This window comes from Labeo rohita, chromosome 24 (assembly GCF_022985175.1).
Source record: "Labeo rohita strain BAU-BD-2019 chromosome 24, IGBB_LRoh.1.0, whole genome shotgun sequence".
NCBI lineage: Eukaryota > Metazoa > Chordata > Actinopteri > Cypriniformes > Cyprinidae > Labeo > Labeo rohita.
In genome coordinates, this window is record NC_066892.1 from 17,376,220 (window position 1) to 17,394,108 (window position 17,889).

At 35.0% G+C, this 17,889-nt stretch overlaps 1 protein-coding gene across 1 annotated transcript; it reads left to right on the forward strand.

Moving 5' to 3' along the window:
* The first annotated feature begins 1,901 nt into the window (after positions 1–1,901).
* On the forward strand, positions 1,902–6,523 carry cbln2b (cerebellin 2b precursor). The gene is made up of 4 exons (XM_051098239.1): positions 1,902–1,993; positions 2,387–2,883; positions 3,863–3,982; positions 4,119–6,523. Exons 2-4 carry the CDS (start codon positions 2,596–2,598, stop codon positions 4,314–4,316), a joined length of 606 nt encoding a protein of 201 aa, XP_050954196.1. The 5' UTR covers positions 1,902–1,993; positions 2,387–2,595; the 3' UTR covers positions 4,317–6,523.
* Positions 6,524–17,889: the final 11,366 nt, after the last annotated feature.

The following is a 17,889-nucleotide window of genomic DNA, read 5'->3' on the forward strand; positions in this document are numbered from 1 at the left end:
ATACACTTTACGGCAACTCCGGAGCTCCTCTGAAAAGCTTTTTTAAAAGACAGAAAGTTACAAAACAGGTCGCTTATTACATGTTTTATTTTTCGTAATGAGGATAGAGAGGAAAAGTTCTCATGGTGCCATGTTTTAATACCAATTTAACATAGTTTCTTCAGTGCTGTCAAATGATTAATCACAATTAATCGCATCCAAAATAAGTTTTACATAATATAATTATATTATATATTAAAATAAATGTTTTACATAAACCATATATTTTTAAAAAATATATACATGCAAGTGTGTGTATTTATATATTCATAATAAATACACAGAGCACACACATATAATATGTAAACACAGACTTTTATTTTGGATGCGATTAATCGCAATTAATCGTTCGAAAGCATTGTTTTTTTTATTTTCTTCATCAGTAATGAAGTCAAAGTTATTGAAGTGCAATAAATGTATTGCACAGGTTGTAACTCTACACCGTAAAAAATAAAAAACACAATTTGTTGAGCCAGCGTAAAATAATTTGTTACCCTCCTGCCTTAAAATTTTAAGTTCAATCAACTAAAATAAGTTTAGTCAACTTGAAATGTTAAGTTGTACTAAGTAACAACTTAGATATTTGTGTCTGCTAAACTTAACAGACGGGTAAGTAACCCAGCTGCCTTAAAATTTTAAGTTGATTCAACTCAAATATCTAAGTTGTCACTTAGTATAATTTAACATTTCAAGTTGAATAAACTTTTTTTTGACTGAACTTAAAATTTTAAGGCAGCCAGGTTACAAATTATTTTAAGTTGACTCAACAAATTGTTTTTTACAGTGTAGTACCACTTTAATGCAAATTTAACGCAACAATTAAAGGTTTGCTTTTTTGTATTATTTTCTTTAAAGATTTTAAAGACTTAATTAACAATGTTAACATTCTTAAAAATAAAAGTTCTTTAATGGCATATATGCCATCATTAAGAAGTTTTAACATCCATGGAAACTTTACATTTCACAAAAGTTTCTTTAGTAGAAAAATACATTTTTTTAATTTATTTTTTTATGTTCTTCACACTAAGAAAAAATTATTGGACTGTTAATTGTAACACTTTTTTATTAAGGTTCCATTAACAAATTTAACTTCATTTATTAACATTCAAAAATCATTCATTCAAAATGCTTTTAAATCACCTAATAATGTTAATTTCGACATTTACTAACACATCAGAATCAAAAGTTGTATTAACTAACATTAACAAAAATTCATAAATACTCTAACAAATGTATTGCTCTTTAATGTAAGTCAATGCATTAACTACATTAACTAAAGGACCTTATTTTAAAGTGTTCACTAAAAGTTCTTTGGGAACCAAAAAAGCTTTTTCAGGAATTGCTTTTGGAACAACCTACAACATAGAGATTTTAGGACCATTGTTCATCATAGTGTTCATTTAAAAATATAAACTTTATAAACAGTATGGTTTGAGATGATCTGATCTTGAAATAGGGTGGATGTCAGAAGGATCATAGCACTTCTTCTCCACAGGGTGGAGCACAAGATTTTTGTCTGACTTCGAAGGCATTCCACCTGGATACTGATATTACTAAAGTGTATGTCTATTTTTCTGGTATTAAGCTATATAATATCTGCTTTAGAATCATAGCTGGTCTACTTACTGTATCCTATATGCAAAACTACATGTTTGCTATATGTTTTGCTATGTAAAAGAATATAGATATCACCAAAAATTGGATGACAAATTAGCTGTTGTTGTGCAGACAAACTCTTAAATCCAAGATTCTAGCCATGCCCGACTTTAATGTCCAGAAACGTCCGTTCCAGAATTATTACTGTACTTGAAAAGAAGGGATGGGCGTGAGTCGCCCTCTAAAAAGGATGAAGGAGCAATTGGTTTTCTCCACTCTTATTGGGTGCGGGCTTCACTCCTTCTCAAGACAGCTGAAGGAGCAGGAACACAGATTGCACCAACTATGGATTTAACAGGTAACATAATAGACATCATGAAGTAGAAATGAGGGAAACGATAACGGAGGAGGGGGAAATAGATTTAATAGTGCCGTTGTTGATTTTTAAGATTAGATTTAATTAAGGTATGTAATAATTATAAAAGTTATCTTGGCTATAGAGAATAATTCCGCGGAACTGTAAAACTTTATTTTTGTTAATTACGTGAGTTAAACGCAGTTGACCTTGTATTTTAAGATTTTAAGTCGAGATTAGATGTTGCGTATCGTTGCGCAATTTATTATCGTCAAGCATCATATTAAGATATTATCTAACTCTATTTACTGAGAAATTATCCGTGCACTCTTATTGTTTTTAAATACTTCTATATTTATATATATATTGTCTAATTTCTCGTTTTTTATCATTCAGGATCCATTGTGCAAATACTCTAAGCATCTTAAACTGATGCGCATAGACGAGAAGAAAAGGAGTGTGTGACGGTGAGTTACAGAGAGAGAGTAAGTGAGAGAGAGAAAGTGAGAGAGAGAGAGGTTAGTTTGGACCAGGTGATAGAGCCACATCAAACCTCCAAGGGGCTGGTGGTTAAGATCAGTTTGCACAGGATTCTTGTTCCGATCATGGTGCCAGCAGCCTGTCCCGGACCCTTTGCCATGCTGGCTCTCGCCTTTCTCCTGGGATGTGGCATAGGGCTCTGTCTGGGCCAGAATGACACGGAGCCCATCGTTCTGGAGGGAAAGTGTCTGGTGGTGTGCGACTCCAACCCCTCTTCTGACGGAGGAGTCACCTCTTCGCTTGGGATATCTGTGCGCTCCGGCAGCGCCAAAGTGGCTTTCTCGGCCGTCAGAGGGACAAACCACGAACCTTCGGAGATGAGCAACACATCCATGACCATCTATTTTGACCAGGTCAGGTGTCCCGTTGGTGACTTTGTAATCACAGGAACTGCATATGTAGGGCTGTGTGCTCAGGAATTTGCCAGAAACTTCACGAACTCACATTTGCTTCTATTCTATTGGACGATGTACGTTTTTAACCAATTCAGTTGCGTAAATATCTTGTTAATTAATATTATTTCCTTAAACGTATGCAGTGTTGTTCATATACAATGTGTGAAGTGCCTAATAGTCTCCATAACATACCTTTCAACAAACTGCTTAGTTGCAAAATCATTTTTATCGCGCGCACTGTCAAAAATGTCACATTTAACCCAAGTGTTTATATTAACAACAAGCGAGGCGTGTTTAGATTAACAACAACCGACCCGCTGTCATTAAAATCGACCTGTAGTAATTAAAAGTGACCCGATGTGTTGACAGGTTTGGAACGCGCTTATGGCAAGCCGTTTTAACATGTAAACAATAGCGATACAATGTTTTTGTAATCGCTATGACAGATACAAATTTCTTTTAAATAGGTTCTAGTATCAAATAAATAAGTACTAGCAACTGGAACTGATCCTAGTACCTAACAGTTACAAATAATCAAAGAAGACGTAATAGTGTAAAACAAAAATATCTACTACCAATAATTGGAATACATACTAGTTGAAAATGAACTGATATCTTATCTATAGATTACACAAAATTCAATGGTCAAAAAACAAACAAACAAAACAAAACAATGAAACTGTTGGAATAAGTACTAGTATCTAATTAACAGCTCGTCTACTAGTGAGACAAATACAAATCAGCATCTGAAAACATTTTGAAAAAATATTTACTGGTTGGTTGTAAGGAATAAATGTTAAAACAGCTTGCCATACTGCGCTCGAAGATCCGCATGTGTCCGTGTACAATTGGAGAGCTAAAAGTAAATGTGATATGTAGATTCACACATTTTCATTTGCTAGCGGATTTGTAACGCGTCATGTTGCTTTTGTTTCAGGTCTTAGTAAACATTGGCAATCATTTCGACCTGAAAGCGAGTGTGTTTACCGCACCACGGAGAGGGATATACAGTTTCAGCTTTCATGTGGTCAAGGTCTACAACAGACAAACCATACAGGTGAGCAGAGCAACTTATGTTTTTGCACACAATACTATTGCAGTCACCTCTCACACTGTGCGTTGTTCACGAACCCTTGTGGAAAGCCAATTCAATGCTTTCAATGGACTAAAGTGCGCCGTGTCCTGTTCTTCAGGTTAACCTGATGCAGAACGAGTACCCTGTCATATCTGCCTTTGCTGGGGATCAGGATGTCACGCGGGAGGCGGCGAGTAACGGAGTTCTACTGATGGTTGAGCGCGAGGATCGCGTCTATCTCAAGTTGGAACGAGGGAATCTAATGGGCGGATGGAAATACTCCACGTTCTCTGGATTTTTAGTCTTTCCTCTTTAACTGACTCGCAGACGAGTAATATTTTCCAAGAGACCGAGGACGAACGAGTTCTCAGTTCTTTGAACAAAACTGAAATTTAGCAAAACTGCATATGGACGCGTCCGCAGGGAGTTCCCGCCTTTTTTGGCCGCAGCGATTTTCAGTCGCGATTGTTTGGATTTTATCGATGGGAAACAATTCGCAACTGACAATTACCTGGACCACTATATAAACGAGAAGATATTTAAGACGAAGACGAACTTCAAATCCCGAACTAGGTGTATTTATCAGTGCTTTATTTTGTGTTTGTATAGCCTTAATGATTCGGCTTCCGTCCAGTGAGGTGTGTGGTGTGGAGCTGCGGAAGTGCTTTACGGCCCCAAAGCATTTTTGCACGAATGGAAGATTCCTGTTTTGTGCTGTCAATGATGTGTCGTTTGGATGCAGAACATACTGAAAATATGCCAAATGTAGGCCACCTGCTATACAGTGATTATAATGAGAAAAAAAAAAAAAAATCATATATCAGCCAACGGAGACGTCTGAAAAACTTTTTGCTAGACATCTATCTAATTTATAAAATACATATTTACATTATGGTGTGTTCTACATTCCGGATAATACGTAGCTTTGATTGATTTAGTGTTCAGTGACAATGCTCACAGATGTAAGTTGTGGAAAAAGAAAAGTCCCTATATAATGTCCCGCCTAATAAAATATTGTATTGTACACATATTTACTCAATCTTTTTTATTATCATGAACCTTGAGTATTTTTCTAACGAGTGATAAAATCGTATTAATGAATTGCGCATGCGCATTTTTTCCTTGCTCGACTACGATGAAAGTAGATTCCGAATATAACGGCGCTGTCCATGGTGCTGAAGCTCAGCAGACTTCAGAAATATTCTCAGATGTCTCAAGACTGGATGATACATAATTATGTATGCTGCTCTAAATACATGATTTATTTTTGCAACCTTGAATCATTGTCTCTTCAGCACATTTTTTAGCATAAAACCCCAAATCTTTCCCCCAATTAGTGATAGTAATGTTAAATTAGCCTTGGTTTCCACCACTGCTGGCCCACTGAAACACACACTCTCTGTCTGATTGTTTCATATGCACACACTCTGTCTTTTTAGCGTTTCCATCTTTTTCAGTTTGCCTTGTGCTCACTTACACATGCACATCTACACACACACTCAATGCTTGCCTGCTCTCTCTGATGTACACATATATATATATGCATTTACATAAGGCACCAGCAGAGCTGTATACAAATATGAATATAAAGATCAACACAACTGTTAATAGACATACATTAAGATTTATTACTTTAGTTAACCTTGCTTTTAGAGAACTTTAACAGTTCTGGCTTTTTTAATAAAACAAATACATTACTATCAGCCATATAAAATATGTGCACCTGTATTAATTCCCTAATTTGTAATATATATGTAATTTAAACATCCTCCTCTTTAAGAAAATTTAATGTTAAATTCTTCCACTTCAATTTAGAACAAGTGTAGCATGGTTCATCAAAAATTCTGTTAACTCATAAAAGGAAGCTGGTGCGCTAAGGGTTAAAATGTATGCATGCAAATGAAGGTCTTTAGCTTTTTTCTTAACAGACTAAATATACAAAATATCCTGTTAGATCATAGATCTTACAACGTAATTTTAAAAGCATAAGAAGTGCAAGGCACGGCTTGTGTGCGTTAAAACAAGCCAGTTAATTCTAAGAGTTAATTCTGTACTGTATGTGCACATGTGTACTAGACTGTGTCATGAAGGGTAATTTGAGGTGTCAGTATTGTAATAAGGCCTGTCGTAAGCCATAAGTGAACTGAAGAGGATGAAGGGTGACTGTTTCTTTTTAAAATCCACTTAGTTTTGAACCCAATGGAGACGGTGTATAGGCAAATATAATTAAAAAGAACATTAGAATTGATTTAGTAATGAATTCATTAACGTTTACCTTTGTTAAGCACTGGCAGCAAAAACTGAAGAGCAGGTAAAGTTCAATGCATTTCTAATGTCTTTCGAACAGAGGCATTTTAGAAATTTTATAAGTAATTTGCTTCGTTTCTGTCTTAGAATTTTTTTAAAGCACTAGGAAAGCTTTGGATCAAAGCTTTTAAATGAAAGCGTACTGTTTTTTTCCCCTCTCCCTCTCATAAAAATTCACTTGGTAAGGGCGACTAATTATTTCTTTCTTTCTTTCTTCCCCCTCCCCCCAAAATATTCAAGTGTCATTGTGTTTTCCAGTTTAATGTGACATCCATTTTCTTTCAAAGTTGAGAGCCTAGAATAATTTACAGAAATTAGCTGCTTCTTTATTTCTTAAAAATTACAACCTTTTATGTGTGTGTGTGAGTGAGTGAGTGAGTGAGAGTATGAAATCTAATTAAATTAAAGGCCCTCTTACATACACATCTCTAAACTTTGATAATCAAAAGTTTCCCTCAGTGCAATTTAATTATTTATTTGCTGAATTAATATTATGGCTGTCACTGTGTTATTTATGACCGCAATATAAGTTCCTAACCCCACTAATGAAAGACAGCTTATGACCTCAGATCTCTGCACTGCTATTGGTCCTCAGATGGCGCATAATGTCACTAGGAGATACTATTGACAGGTCTCATTATGTTGTATTGGTTTCAAATGTAAAGAAAAATGAGGCCCCTGGAGATCCTCCTCTCCTGTTAAAATTGATAGTGGGGTGAGCAGCCTGTTGTTTGACAGACTTATACAGAACCCATTAAAGAAGTCAGATCATAAAACCCCCGGCGCAGTAAATTAGTGTACTCACAGACATTTTTATGCATGCACAGATGGCCAAACACTGTGTATTTTTAATTATGAGGGAGGGAAAAAAAAGCAGCGGCACCTTAGAATACTTTCTAAATTTATGTGGTTTTCAATTTATAGAGTTTTTCTCCAGAAAGACAATGCTAATTAACTTCCACTGTGGGTTGATTTCAGAGCTCGTGTTTCATACAGACCCAGCAGGATCATCCACCTTCTAGTTAACTCTCAGCAAGACACACACTTGAGTCATTTAGGATCTGGTATTGCATATTATTTGGAAACTATATTATCAACGGGTTTTAGGGTTTTATTTATTATAGGCGTCAGTTTCATTTACTTAAAACTGAAATATTGTACATTTAGTTACATTGTATTTCTTTAAGTAAGCAATGCTGAAAACTATTATATTAATTAATATTACGTAAAATATTTTTATTTAACAACATACAACTTTTAGGAATACAAGTTATTCACACATACTGATTTATTACGTTGAAACAACAATCATAGCAGGTGAGTTGCATTACGGATGGTTTTCTGTTTCAATCCCATTCACCTTCTTCCCAGCAGGCACCAGGGTATGCATAATTAACAAGGTTGCACTGTTTGACCATTTTTAGTCTTGATTTTCTTGTCATGTTTAGTAATTTCTTGTTGTGTGATGACAGAATGCATTTATACGTCGACTAAAATCAAAAATTCGATTTTACGGTTGGCATTTAAGTGTAGTTGTGTCACGAATGTTCATATGATTTAATCAACAGATTATGTACATTTCTAAAACAAAACATGAAACACATAATATTGGACTATTTGGAGTTATTACATAATTTAAAACCAAATAAAGAGAACATTTTACATACACTGTTGCTCTTTCCATTCATTCAGCTTTAATCTATATTGACTAACTACTAACTAACTGTTACTGTTATTATGGAATCCTGACATTTTAAATTAATTCCAGACATTAATTTAATTTTAATTTAATTTAATTGGTCACACTTTATATTAGGCAGCCTTAACTACTATGTATTTAAATTAATATTTTGATGCACTTATTGTGTACATACATGTTTTTACATTGTACTTTATATTTTAAAAATACCTGCATGTAATTACATCTGTACTTAATTTTTGTAATTACATTTTACACTGTTAACCCATCCCTTACACCTTAACCTACCCTTAAACCTACCCATACCACCAAATCTGTCCCTAACCTTACCCATATCCCACCTCAATAACGGCAAAAGTGTTTTGCAATACAGTATGACCACAATAAGTACACTGTACTTATTTGTGATGTAAGTACATAGTAGTTAGTAGTACCACCTAATATAAAGTGGGACCTTAATAAATAATGCATTATTATTATTATTATTATTATTATATTTCTCTAGTTCTATGAACATCTCAGCATGCACTTGAGTTACTGTTATAATGGAATCCTGATATTTTTACCTGACAGTTTAATTTAATTGAATAAATAATGCTTTATTTATTTACTTTTTAATTTATTTTTTATCCAGTTGAACATCTCAGCATGTACTTGAGTTTTACAACAGGACTAAAAATTCTTAAACTTCTTCAATATATGTGACTGTAGACCACAAAACCAGTCATAAGAGTCAATCTTTTGAAACTGAGATTTATACATCGTCTGAAAAGCTAAATAAATAAGCTTTCCATTTATGTATGGTTTGTTATGCTAGGACAATATTTGGCCGAGATACAACCATTTGATATCTGGAATCTGCAAAAAAAAATCTAAACATTAAGAAAAATCACCAAATAGTTCTTAGCAATGCATATTACTAATCAAAAAATACCTTTTGATATATTTACTGTAGGGAATTTACAAAATATCTTCATGGAACGTGATCTTCACTTTATATCCTAATGATTTTTGGCACAAAAGAAAAAATTATCATTTTGACCCATATAATGTATTTTTGGCTATTGTTACAAATATAGCCGTGCTACTTTTGACTGGTTTTGTGGTCCAGGGTCACATATCACTGCCTAATATCATTGTAATGTACAATATAAAACTAATAATATAATAATAATTTAGAAAATACTTCTACATTCATACCAAAACAACTCCTACATTCCTTTGTTCTTTCTGTGGTTGTAATTAACCATTAGCCGGCTTCCAATTTAGAGGCTCATAACTGCATCTCAAGAGTCCAGAGGAAGGTAATCTAGCTCAGGAAATGGCTCAAACCAATATGCTCCCTCTGAGATTGGCCTGGACAATCAAAATGGTGAACAGCATTGTGCACAGCTTTTGAGCTCTGATAAGAGGCCTTCATCTTGAGGAAAAGTCCACCTTGACTTTCCTAACTATACACAGAGATCAATTTGTCTCCTTGACGCACGGAGGAAACAAAACAAACTTAAACGCCATTACTGTTCCTGATGTAACAATGAATAATAATGCATTATACATGGGAAATCACTGTTGAATTAAAAAAACATAAATGACTGTGTGGCGAATGTTAAGCAAACCCCTTTATATCACTTCATTCAGACCAATTACCAGTTACCAAGACAGATACATTGAACGCTTTCATTTTATAGCCATTCCTAATGGATTTATCCACGTATTTAATGCAGGTTTCCTTGTTAAATGGCTGTCCTTAATTTTCACAGCCCACTTTAATTGTCTCTTGTCTTTGCATAAGGGATATGAGGATATTAACACCGGTGCCATACTTTTCATATAGATTAAAGCTTCGCTTCAGGGAAATGGCACCTCGGCGAAGATGTTTCATCCTCGGGCTCGACATTTATATTCATATGTGTGCTCGTTTTAACAGTCTTCGACTGAGCGTGATATTTTAGCATGCTTCCTCTTGAATGTGCACCAGCAATGCTGTATGGCATTTGAGAGAAGATTTTGTAATTAAAAATGACAAGTCAGGAAAATATATTAAATAAGAATAACAATAAAAGCCAGTGCATCATTCGGCAGCTACTTTGCAAACAACGAGTCCAAAAACAAACAGAAGCTTGGGAAACGCCTGTCAGGAGATTCTGCATCCAGATGATTCCTACAAAGGAGTGTTATTTTTTTAGTAGCCATTTTGGAGAAAAACATAAGAAAATAAGCTTGTTTCCGCATCTGAGGTTGCTCAGTAAGTAAACCCACATTACAGTTCAATTTCCTTGCATTTAAATGTCACGCAGCGGTGCAACATAAGCGCACTGAATTTCACATAAATTGAGAAGTTCATCTGTAGGCTACATTTAATTCTGAACAGAAATTAGAAAGCAGGATTGGACTGGAAAAGCAGAAATAACAATCTTTGTATTCAGTTTGCTGGGAATGCAGGGAATTCCCTGTGATTTACAAACCCAAATTGACTAAGAAGTCAGCAAGTTCTCCAAATCTCATATGAACTGAATACATTTTAATGGTGTGAGTACATGCAAACATTATGTTTCAGATTGCTCTCTGAAAACATTCATTTAGATAAACAAAACAATCGTTTGTTAGATGCTAGGCTACATTATACGGCAAATTACTTATTTAGGCACTTTATTAGATAGGCTTTCTGGAATATTTGATTCTGGTTCATCAACGTCATCATCTAGCAGTCGAATATTACCTAATATTTGCTGTCGTCAATTCGCAACACTGCATATGAGAGTGCTTATGTGCAACAAACTTCCCTTTTCTGTTATTTGCAGTTTAGGTCTTTGCTAAATATGGAGCTGTTTTACTCAAGATGATACCAAAGATGAGGATAAACGATGTCCATCACATAGGCAGACTGATATATGGTTTCTTTTTCTTCTTCTTCTTACATTTTTACATAAAAAACACCATGATTTAGAAGTAATGGGCTTTTTCTGTCCTGTTTTTAACCCCCCTCAGCAGAACGCTCTGTTTGAATAGACATGGCGGATTGTAGACTTAAAAGTAAACACCCACTGCTATGATTGGCTACACTGTAAAAAATAAAAAAACAATTTGTTGAGTCAGCTTAAAATAATTTGTTACCCTGCTGCCTTAAAATTTTAAGTTTGGTCAACTAAAACAAGTTTAGTCAACTTGAAATGTTAAGTTGTACTAAGTAACAACTTAGATATTTGTGTTTGCTAAACTCAACAGATGGGTAAGTAACCCAGCTGCCTTAAAATTTTAAGTTGATTCAACTCAAAATATCTAAGTTGTCACTTAGTATAATTTAACATATCAAGTTGAATAAGCTTTTTTTTTTGAGTTGACTAAACTTAAAATTTTAGGGCAGCCAGGTTACAAATTATTTTAAGTTGTAAATGCATGCATTCATTCCTCATAGACGCCGCTGTGATTTAGGTCTAAAACACATAAATTACTTAGTACATATCAAACGATCTGTAAGAAGAGATAAAGCAATACAGTTACTCACATGTTTGTTGCGACATCACTGGCAGATGCAATATAGGCGGCAAAGCAATGTCTTTTATTTTCAATCTTTTTGAAAATTCTGCATCGGATTGTCTCGCTCTGGTTAATGACGTAACCTCGGTTCCCCCGCCAATGCTATGGGTAATTCTAAACGAATCTGCGGTAAAATTAAGCAAACAAAGGACTGAGTTCTTACTAAGGCTGCTCTCTGCTGTAGTCATTCATTTTAAGGATTAGTCGACTATTAGTCACACATTTAATAAACTATATAAATCATAATAATGAGCCTTTAATTGCCTACAAAGCCTAATATGCACTCAACGCATGCAAAACAAAAAAAGCTTGCCACAGATCACCGGCAGATATAATATGCTTTGTTTTCGGCTTAAGAGATAAAGTCGGCGACACTGAGTAGTCAATGTTCCTACGTGTCTCATACAGATTATATAATCTGAGAATATTTGTTTTCTATTTGAATTGGTTAATTTAAAAGTAGACATTTCACTCTATAGACAGTCTATATTTTTCATGTCTGTAAGACAAATATACAAAGAGTTTTGAAGTTTCACGCTCAAGTTCACAGAGACCAAAACAGCAGAAAGAGCATCCTGTTTGCTTTCATTATTTTACAAAAGCGCGAAGTTTCATTGTTATTCTGAGTGCACACAAATAAGAGTCTTTACAGATTTGAATTAGATTGACTCAGATTGAGTATTTTAAGAGCAAGTAACCGCACCAGCACCTCCATCTGTCATGCAGTGTGCGCCCTACTATTCAGCTTCCACACTCCACACAGACACTTCAATAGTGCACATTTTTCTTGCTAGCGTTAGATTAAAGGAGAAGTTCACTTCCAGAACAACAATTTACAGATAATGTACTCACCCCCTTGTCATCCAAGATGTTCATGTCTATCTTTCTTCACTCGTAAAGAAATTGTGTTTTTTGAGGAAAACATTTCAGGATTTTTGGACTGATATGGTGCCCCGAGTTTGAACTTTCAAAATTCAGTTTAAATGCGGCTTCAAACGATCCCAAATGCATTTGTAAATGATCCCAGCCAAGGAAGAAGGGTCTTATCTAGCGAAACGATTAGTTATTTTCATTAAAAAAAAAACAATTTAAATACTTTTTAATCTCAAATGCTCATCTCGTCTTGCTCTTCCTGAACTCTGTGTATTCTGGCTCAAGACAGTTAGGGTATGTTGAAAAACTCCAAACGTATTTTCTCCCTCAACTTCAAAAATCATTTCAAAATCAACCTATATCGCTGCAGAAGTACCGACACAGTCTTTGCAAAGTGAACATGCAAAGAAGATCAAACACCCTTAACAAAAAAGGTAAAACAGCGATATAGGACCATTTTGAAGTTGAGGGAGAAGTTCAGTTTAACAACATACCCTAACTGTCTTAAGCCAGAATACACAGAGTTCAGGGAGAGCAAGACAAGACAAGCTTTTGAAAAAGTATATAAATTATATTATTTTTATGAAAGTAACCGATTGTTTCGCTAGATAAGACCCTTATTCCTTGGCTGGGTTCTTTTACAACCGCATTTTGAATCGTTTGAAACTGCATTTAAACTGCATTTTGGAAGTTCAAACTCGGGGCACCATATCAGTCCATTATATGGAGAAAAATTCTAAAATATTTTCCTCAAAAAAAAAAAATTCTTTACAGTTGAAGAAAGAAAGATATGAACATCTTCGATGACAAAGGGATGAGTACATTATCTGTAAATTGTTGCTCTGGAAGTGGACTTCTCCTTTAAGCGGCCATATATATTTGCTACTACTTACATATTTTAGATGAAAGCCATATTTGAGGTCGATGAATGATAGGTGAGCATTTGGATGTCCTGCCCGATGTATTATATTACCACATAGACCAGCCATTGGAACCGTTTTTTTTTCTGTGACTAAGCGACTGATACAATTTTGATCCACCAAGCCTCTTTTCGTTGACTAACAGTTAGTCAACTATTAGGGGGCAGCCCTAGTTCTTACTGACGTGGTCTTCATTAAAAATAAAGTTCATACACTCTTTCCCAATGTTGGGATCAGAAGGAAGGCAATGTAACGCCTTTTCTTTCTACAGATTGGCACTGCAGAGCATCTTGTAGTTTTCAGAGCCATCTTTATCGTTTGCCTCTCTGTGCGTGAATCGGTGGGCAGGGCTAAATAGGCAGTGATGTACAATTTTGGTTTCTCAGTTCATCACCCCTTTAAAATTAAATAAAACGCCAGTAATAAAAAAGATTAACTAGGCTATATGATTACCTTAAACGTCCATAGATATCGCTATCAGTTCATACTGCTGTTAACACGTTCTCCGACAAGCGGATGTGGTAAGACTAGTTTTCTGATTTGGTCAGGTGACGTTTTAGCATATACCCCATTGAAACTTGCACTACTTTTTTGTCTCTCATATCACACCAAAGTCTCACTCTCTCGCTTCGTTTAAAAGCTACAGGTGTCATATTGTATCTGTTATCTGTAGTGTAAATGACCTCAGATGATTTCAGTATTAATAGAGTGCAACAGCTCCTGCCCGCTTATTATTTGAAGCAAAAAGTATTTGAAAATTGGACAAAAAGATAAAGGTGCAAGACTGTGTGTGTTAATAGCTCTAATGTGAGAAAGAACTACAATCCCATGAAGCAGTGCAAATCACAATCAAATAAAAATGGTGAAATATAAAGCTACTGATTTAAAGCTGTTTTTTTTTTACATATATGTATATAAAAACAATGTATTTGAAGTCTATATCGAAATATGAAAATATTTAAGTATACTTTCCATCAAACGAAGTGCTTTATTGGAGTGGTTAGTCGCTGCAAGCTCTTCTTGTGTGATTTTTGGAATATATGTTTTCACAAGGAATTCTACTCTTAAACATGATTATTTAAATATAAAAGTCCATGTATTTATTTATTTGGTAAGTAAACAACATTTTGCCATAATGGCTGGCTGACTGTAGGGGAGAGTGGGGTAAGATGAGCCATTTTTTAAACTTATGTGGTCCTGAAGATAAAGTAAAATGAGGCAGAAGTACAATGAAAGTATCTTCAGGATGTTTCCTATCATTTTAAACGATCAGAATGTATCTATGACAAAGGGTTCTAAAATTATGGCTTCTTATAAAAAAGTGTTCTTGTGGCTTAATTTGCCCCAGGTTAGGGGAAAGTTGCCCCAAGTGAGTGGGTAAGATGAACCATCTGGGTGAAAACTGACCATGTGGCTGAATCTGATTCAAACGTGAAATTTTACAGATAAGTTACCTCTTTTAAAAACTGACTTAATAATTACATTTCATTTTAATATTTAATATTTTGATCAATTTGAATTTGAATTTGAATTTGAATATTCGATTGTTTGCATTTCTGAAACAATTTGTTGAACACTGAAGTCTTAACCTTTCCAAAAACAGACAAAACAGAGAGTTTGTTGAGTAAAATTAAATAAAAACTGAATTAGAATAAAGGAATAAATGTCACTGAAACTAATAAACATTTTAATCAAAATATTTTTGGCATGATAGCTTTTCTGCAGTGTCGAAAAGACCATTAGGGACTACAGGTGGAAAGATATATTTGATTATAATGTGATGAAAAGCATCTTCTTGTTCTCATAGAAGGATTTGCTGCACTTGTACACTGTCCCTATCAAATAAACTACAAATAAAATATATGATAAACTAAACCAGTTGTGTAATACCACATTAAAATACCAGTTTATACTTCAGAGATTTCATTTAACTTCAGTGCCTTATAGTGGAGTAAGTTAAAGTGTTGGCTCAACTTACCCCACAGCATTTAGCTCACTTTGCCCCATAGCTGGCATTTTGGGAAAAAATTGCTAACTTACCAATTCAGCTAAATGATTTGCATCGTTTTATATGTTGCCAAATCACCTATATGCATCATAAATATTTTTAGACCTGGATTTGCTTTGATGTAACAACCATTACATCTGTTATGCTAAAATTTTACTTTGACAAGCCAAAAACAGTTTTTAAAGTAAATGGATGCCGTCCACCCCTCCCATGTGTTTCTCCTTTTCACAGTCTGGCAGAAATGATGTGTGATTCCAAAATACACGGTCACATGACAGTAAAAGTGTACAGTTGCCAGGAAACAGGGGGTGGGTCAACTTACCCACTGGCTCAACTTACCCCACTCTCCCCTACACCTTACAAATGTTAAAAAAAGGTGGTAAATGTAACTGTGGAGTAATATTTAAACTAAATGTTTTTTATTGAAATCAAAAGCATATTTGAAAATGACTAAATCAACCGGACTACATTAGGGTAACAGCAACAAAACTGTAAACTAACAAAACTAATATGGAAAGGTCATATCTTTAAGATAACAACTGCATGTTGTCATTTCTTTTGCTGCTTCTACTATACATTTAAAGAGTTCACTCAAAAAATAAAATTCTGTCATTAATTATATGTCGTTACAAACCCGTAAGAACCTTTGTTCATCTTTAGAACACAAATTAAGATATTTTTGCCGAAATCCAAGACTTTGTAATGTCACATTATCTATTTTAATGATGTCCTTACTACCTTTCTTGGTCGTGAACTTGCTGTCTATTCAGAGTCAGAAAGCTCTCAGATTTCATCAAAAATATCTTAATTTGTGTTTCGAAGATGAGCGAAGTCAACCAACATCAGAGAACCATCAATATGTGACTTTAACATCTCAAGGGGACTTCAAGTAAATATTTTACACCTAACGTGTTTGGCTGACAAAAAAGTTTGACAACCTCTGTCTTACAGTTGGATATTGCTGAAGGGACTGAAGTTAATTTGAGATGGAAAGAAGATTGTGAAAAGTATCTGATTTGATAGATAAGACATGTGAGATGCTGTCCCTAATTAGCTCAGTGATGCTCTGACTAGAAGAGGAGTTTTTATGTGTGCTGAGAATATATTAATGCTAAAGAGATCAACCTCAGATACCTCCGACGGCAACAAACCATCACCTTCGCATAAGACCCAATTAAAGATCGTGTGATGTATCTCTTGGTTCCGCGCCCTGAGAGAAACGTTGAAAGGGGAAGACAGCGTCACCAAACTGTATGGCCAGTGTGGGATCACAGTGGTCACTCGTGGCGAATAGGGTCTTGTAGATCACATCACAGACCTGCAGATAAAAGGTAGAGTGGAAATATTAAATCAGGCCGCGAGCCACTGAAGTCATTTTTGCCTGCAGCGAAACGAAGGACCGTAAGGAGGGCTTCAGGCATGTTTAAAGGCAAAAGAACAAAATAAAAATCTTCAGGGGAGAATTAAAGTTCAACTGCAATCAATTCAGCACAGCACACGACTGATTCACCCACAGTTTCAGCACACGCGTCGGTCTCAGTTGTACCACATGTCACCCTGAAGGACAACACAATAACTCTCATTTGAGTAATCAAATATATTTCGCAATCACAGAAATTTGCATACCTTCACATTATTCAGGAATACATTAGGTCCACTGGATTTTGTGTCCTAACAAATCAACGGCTGAATGCAAATAAGCATGGACCAGGTGTAGCCAGAGGCGATGTAATAATAGTAAGCCTATGCTGTGTCTGACTGCTCCTCAGGGCCTCTATGAACACTAATGAAACACCACTTCATACATTAACACAAGCCATGCTGAAACAAGATACTGAAGTGCTCGACATTTACAAGTTGTAGTGTTTGTTAGTCATATGAGACCCGTCTCTATAAAGGAATAGTCCAGGTTTAATACGAGTTAAGTACAAACTGACAGCATTAGTGTATAATATATAAATATACAAATATGACGTTTCCTTTGAGGAGGCAAGGGAGAAAGTGTGACAAAATATAACATTAAAAAGTGTATAAATCACTATTTTTTTTTTTTTTTTTTTTTTTTAAAGAAACATTGTCCAACACCGACACAAGCAGGTGAAGTTACAGTGGGAGTCTCTCTCATTGTACATATATCATACATACTACATAGTTCATATTATACATATTCTCATCACACATAAAACACACTTAAGGCCAGAATTTGTAGCATAATGTCAATTACTTAAATCAATCAATAACTTAATAAGATGTCCTTAATTTAAAATAAATATATAAACACAGTGTCTATTTATATTAAGTGCAAATAGCTTGACTTGTTGGCAGAGGCTATTTACACTAGCACCGCCCACCAATGTGTGATTGGGCTAGACAACACCACAAAAGACAATCACTGAACATCAGCTCCAGTGGCGCAGATGGTACTATTTGTATTCTCTTTTTGACACGATTGACCCGAGTTCGAATCTGCCTTTTGGCAAATTTTTTTGTCCCTTTTCAAATCTCATTTCATATCAGAAAGCCATTTATTTTCAATGAAAATGAA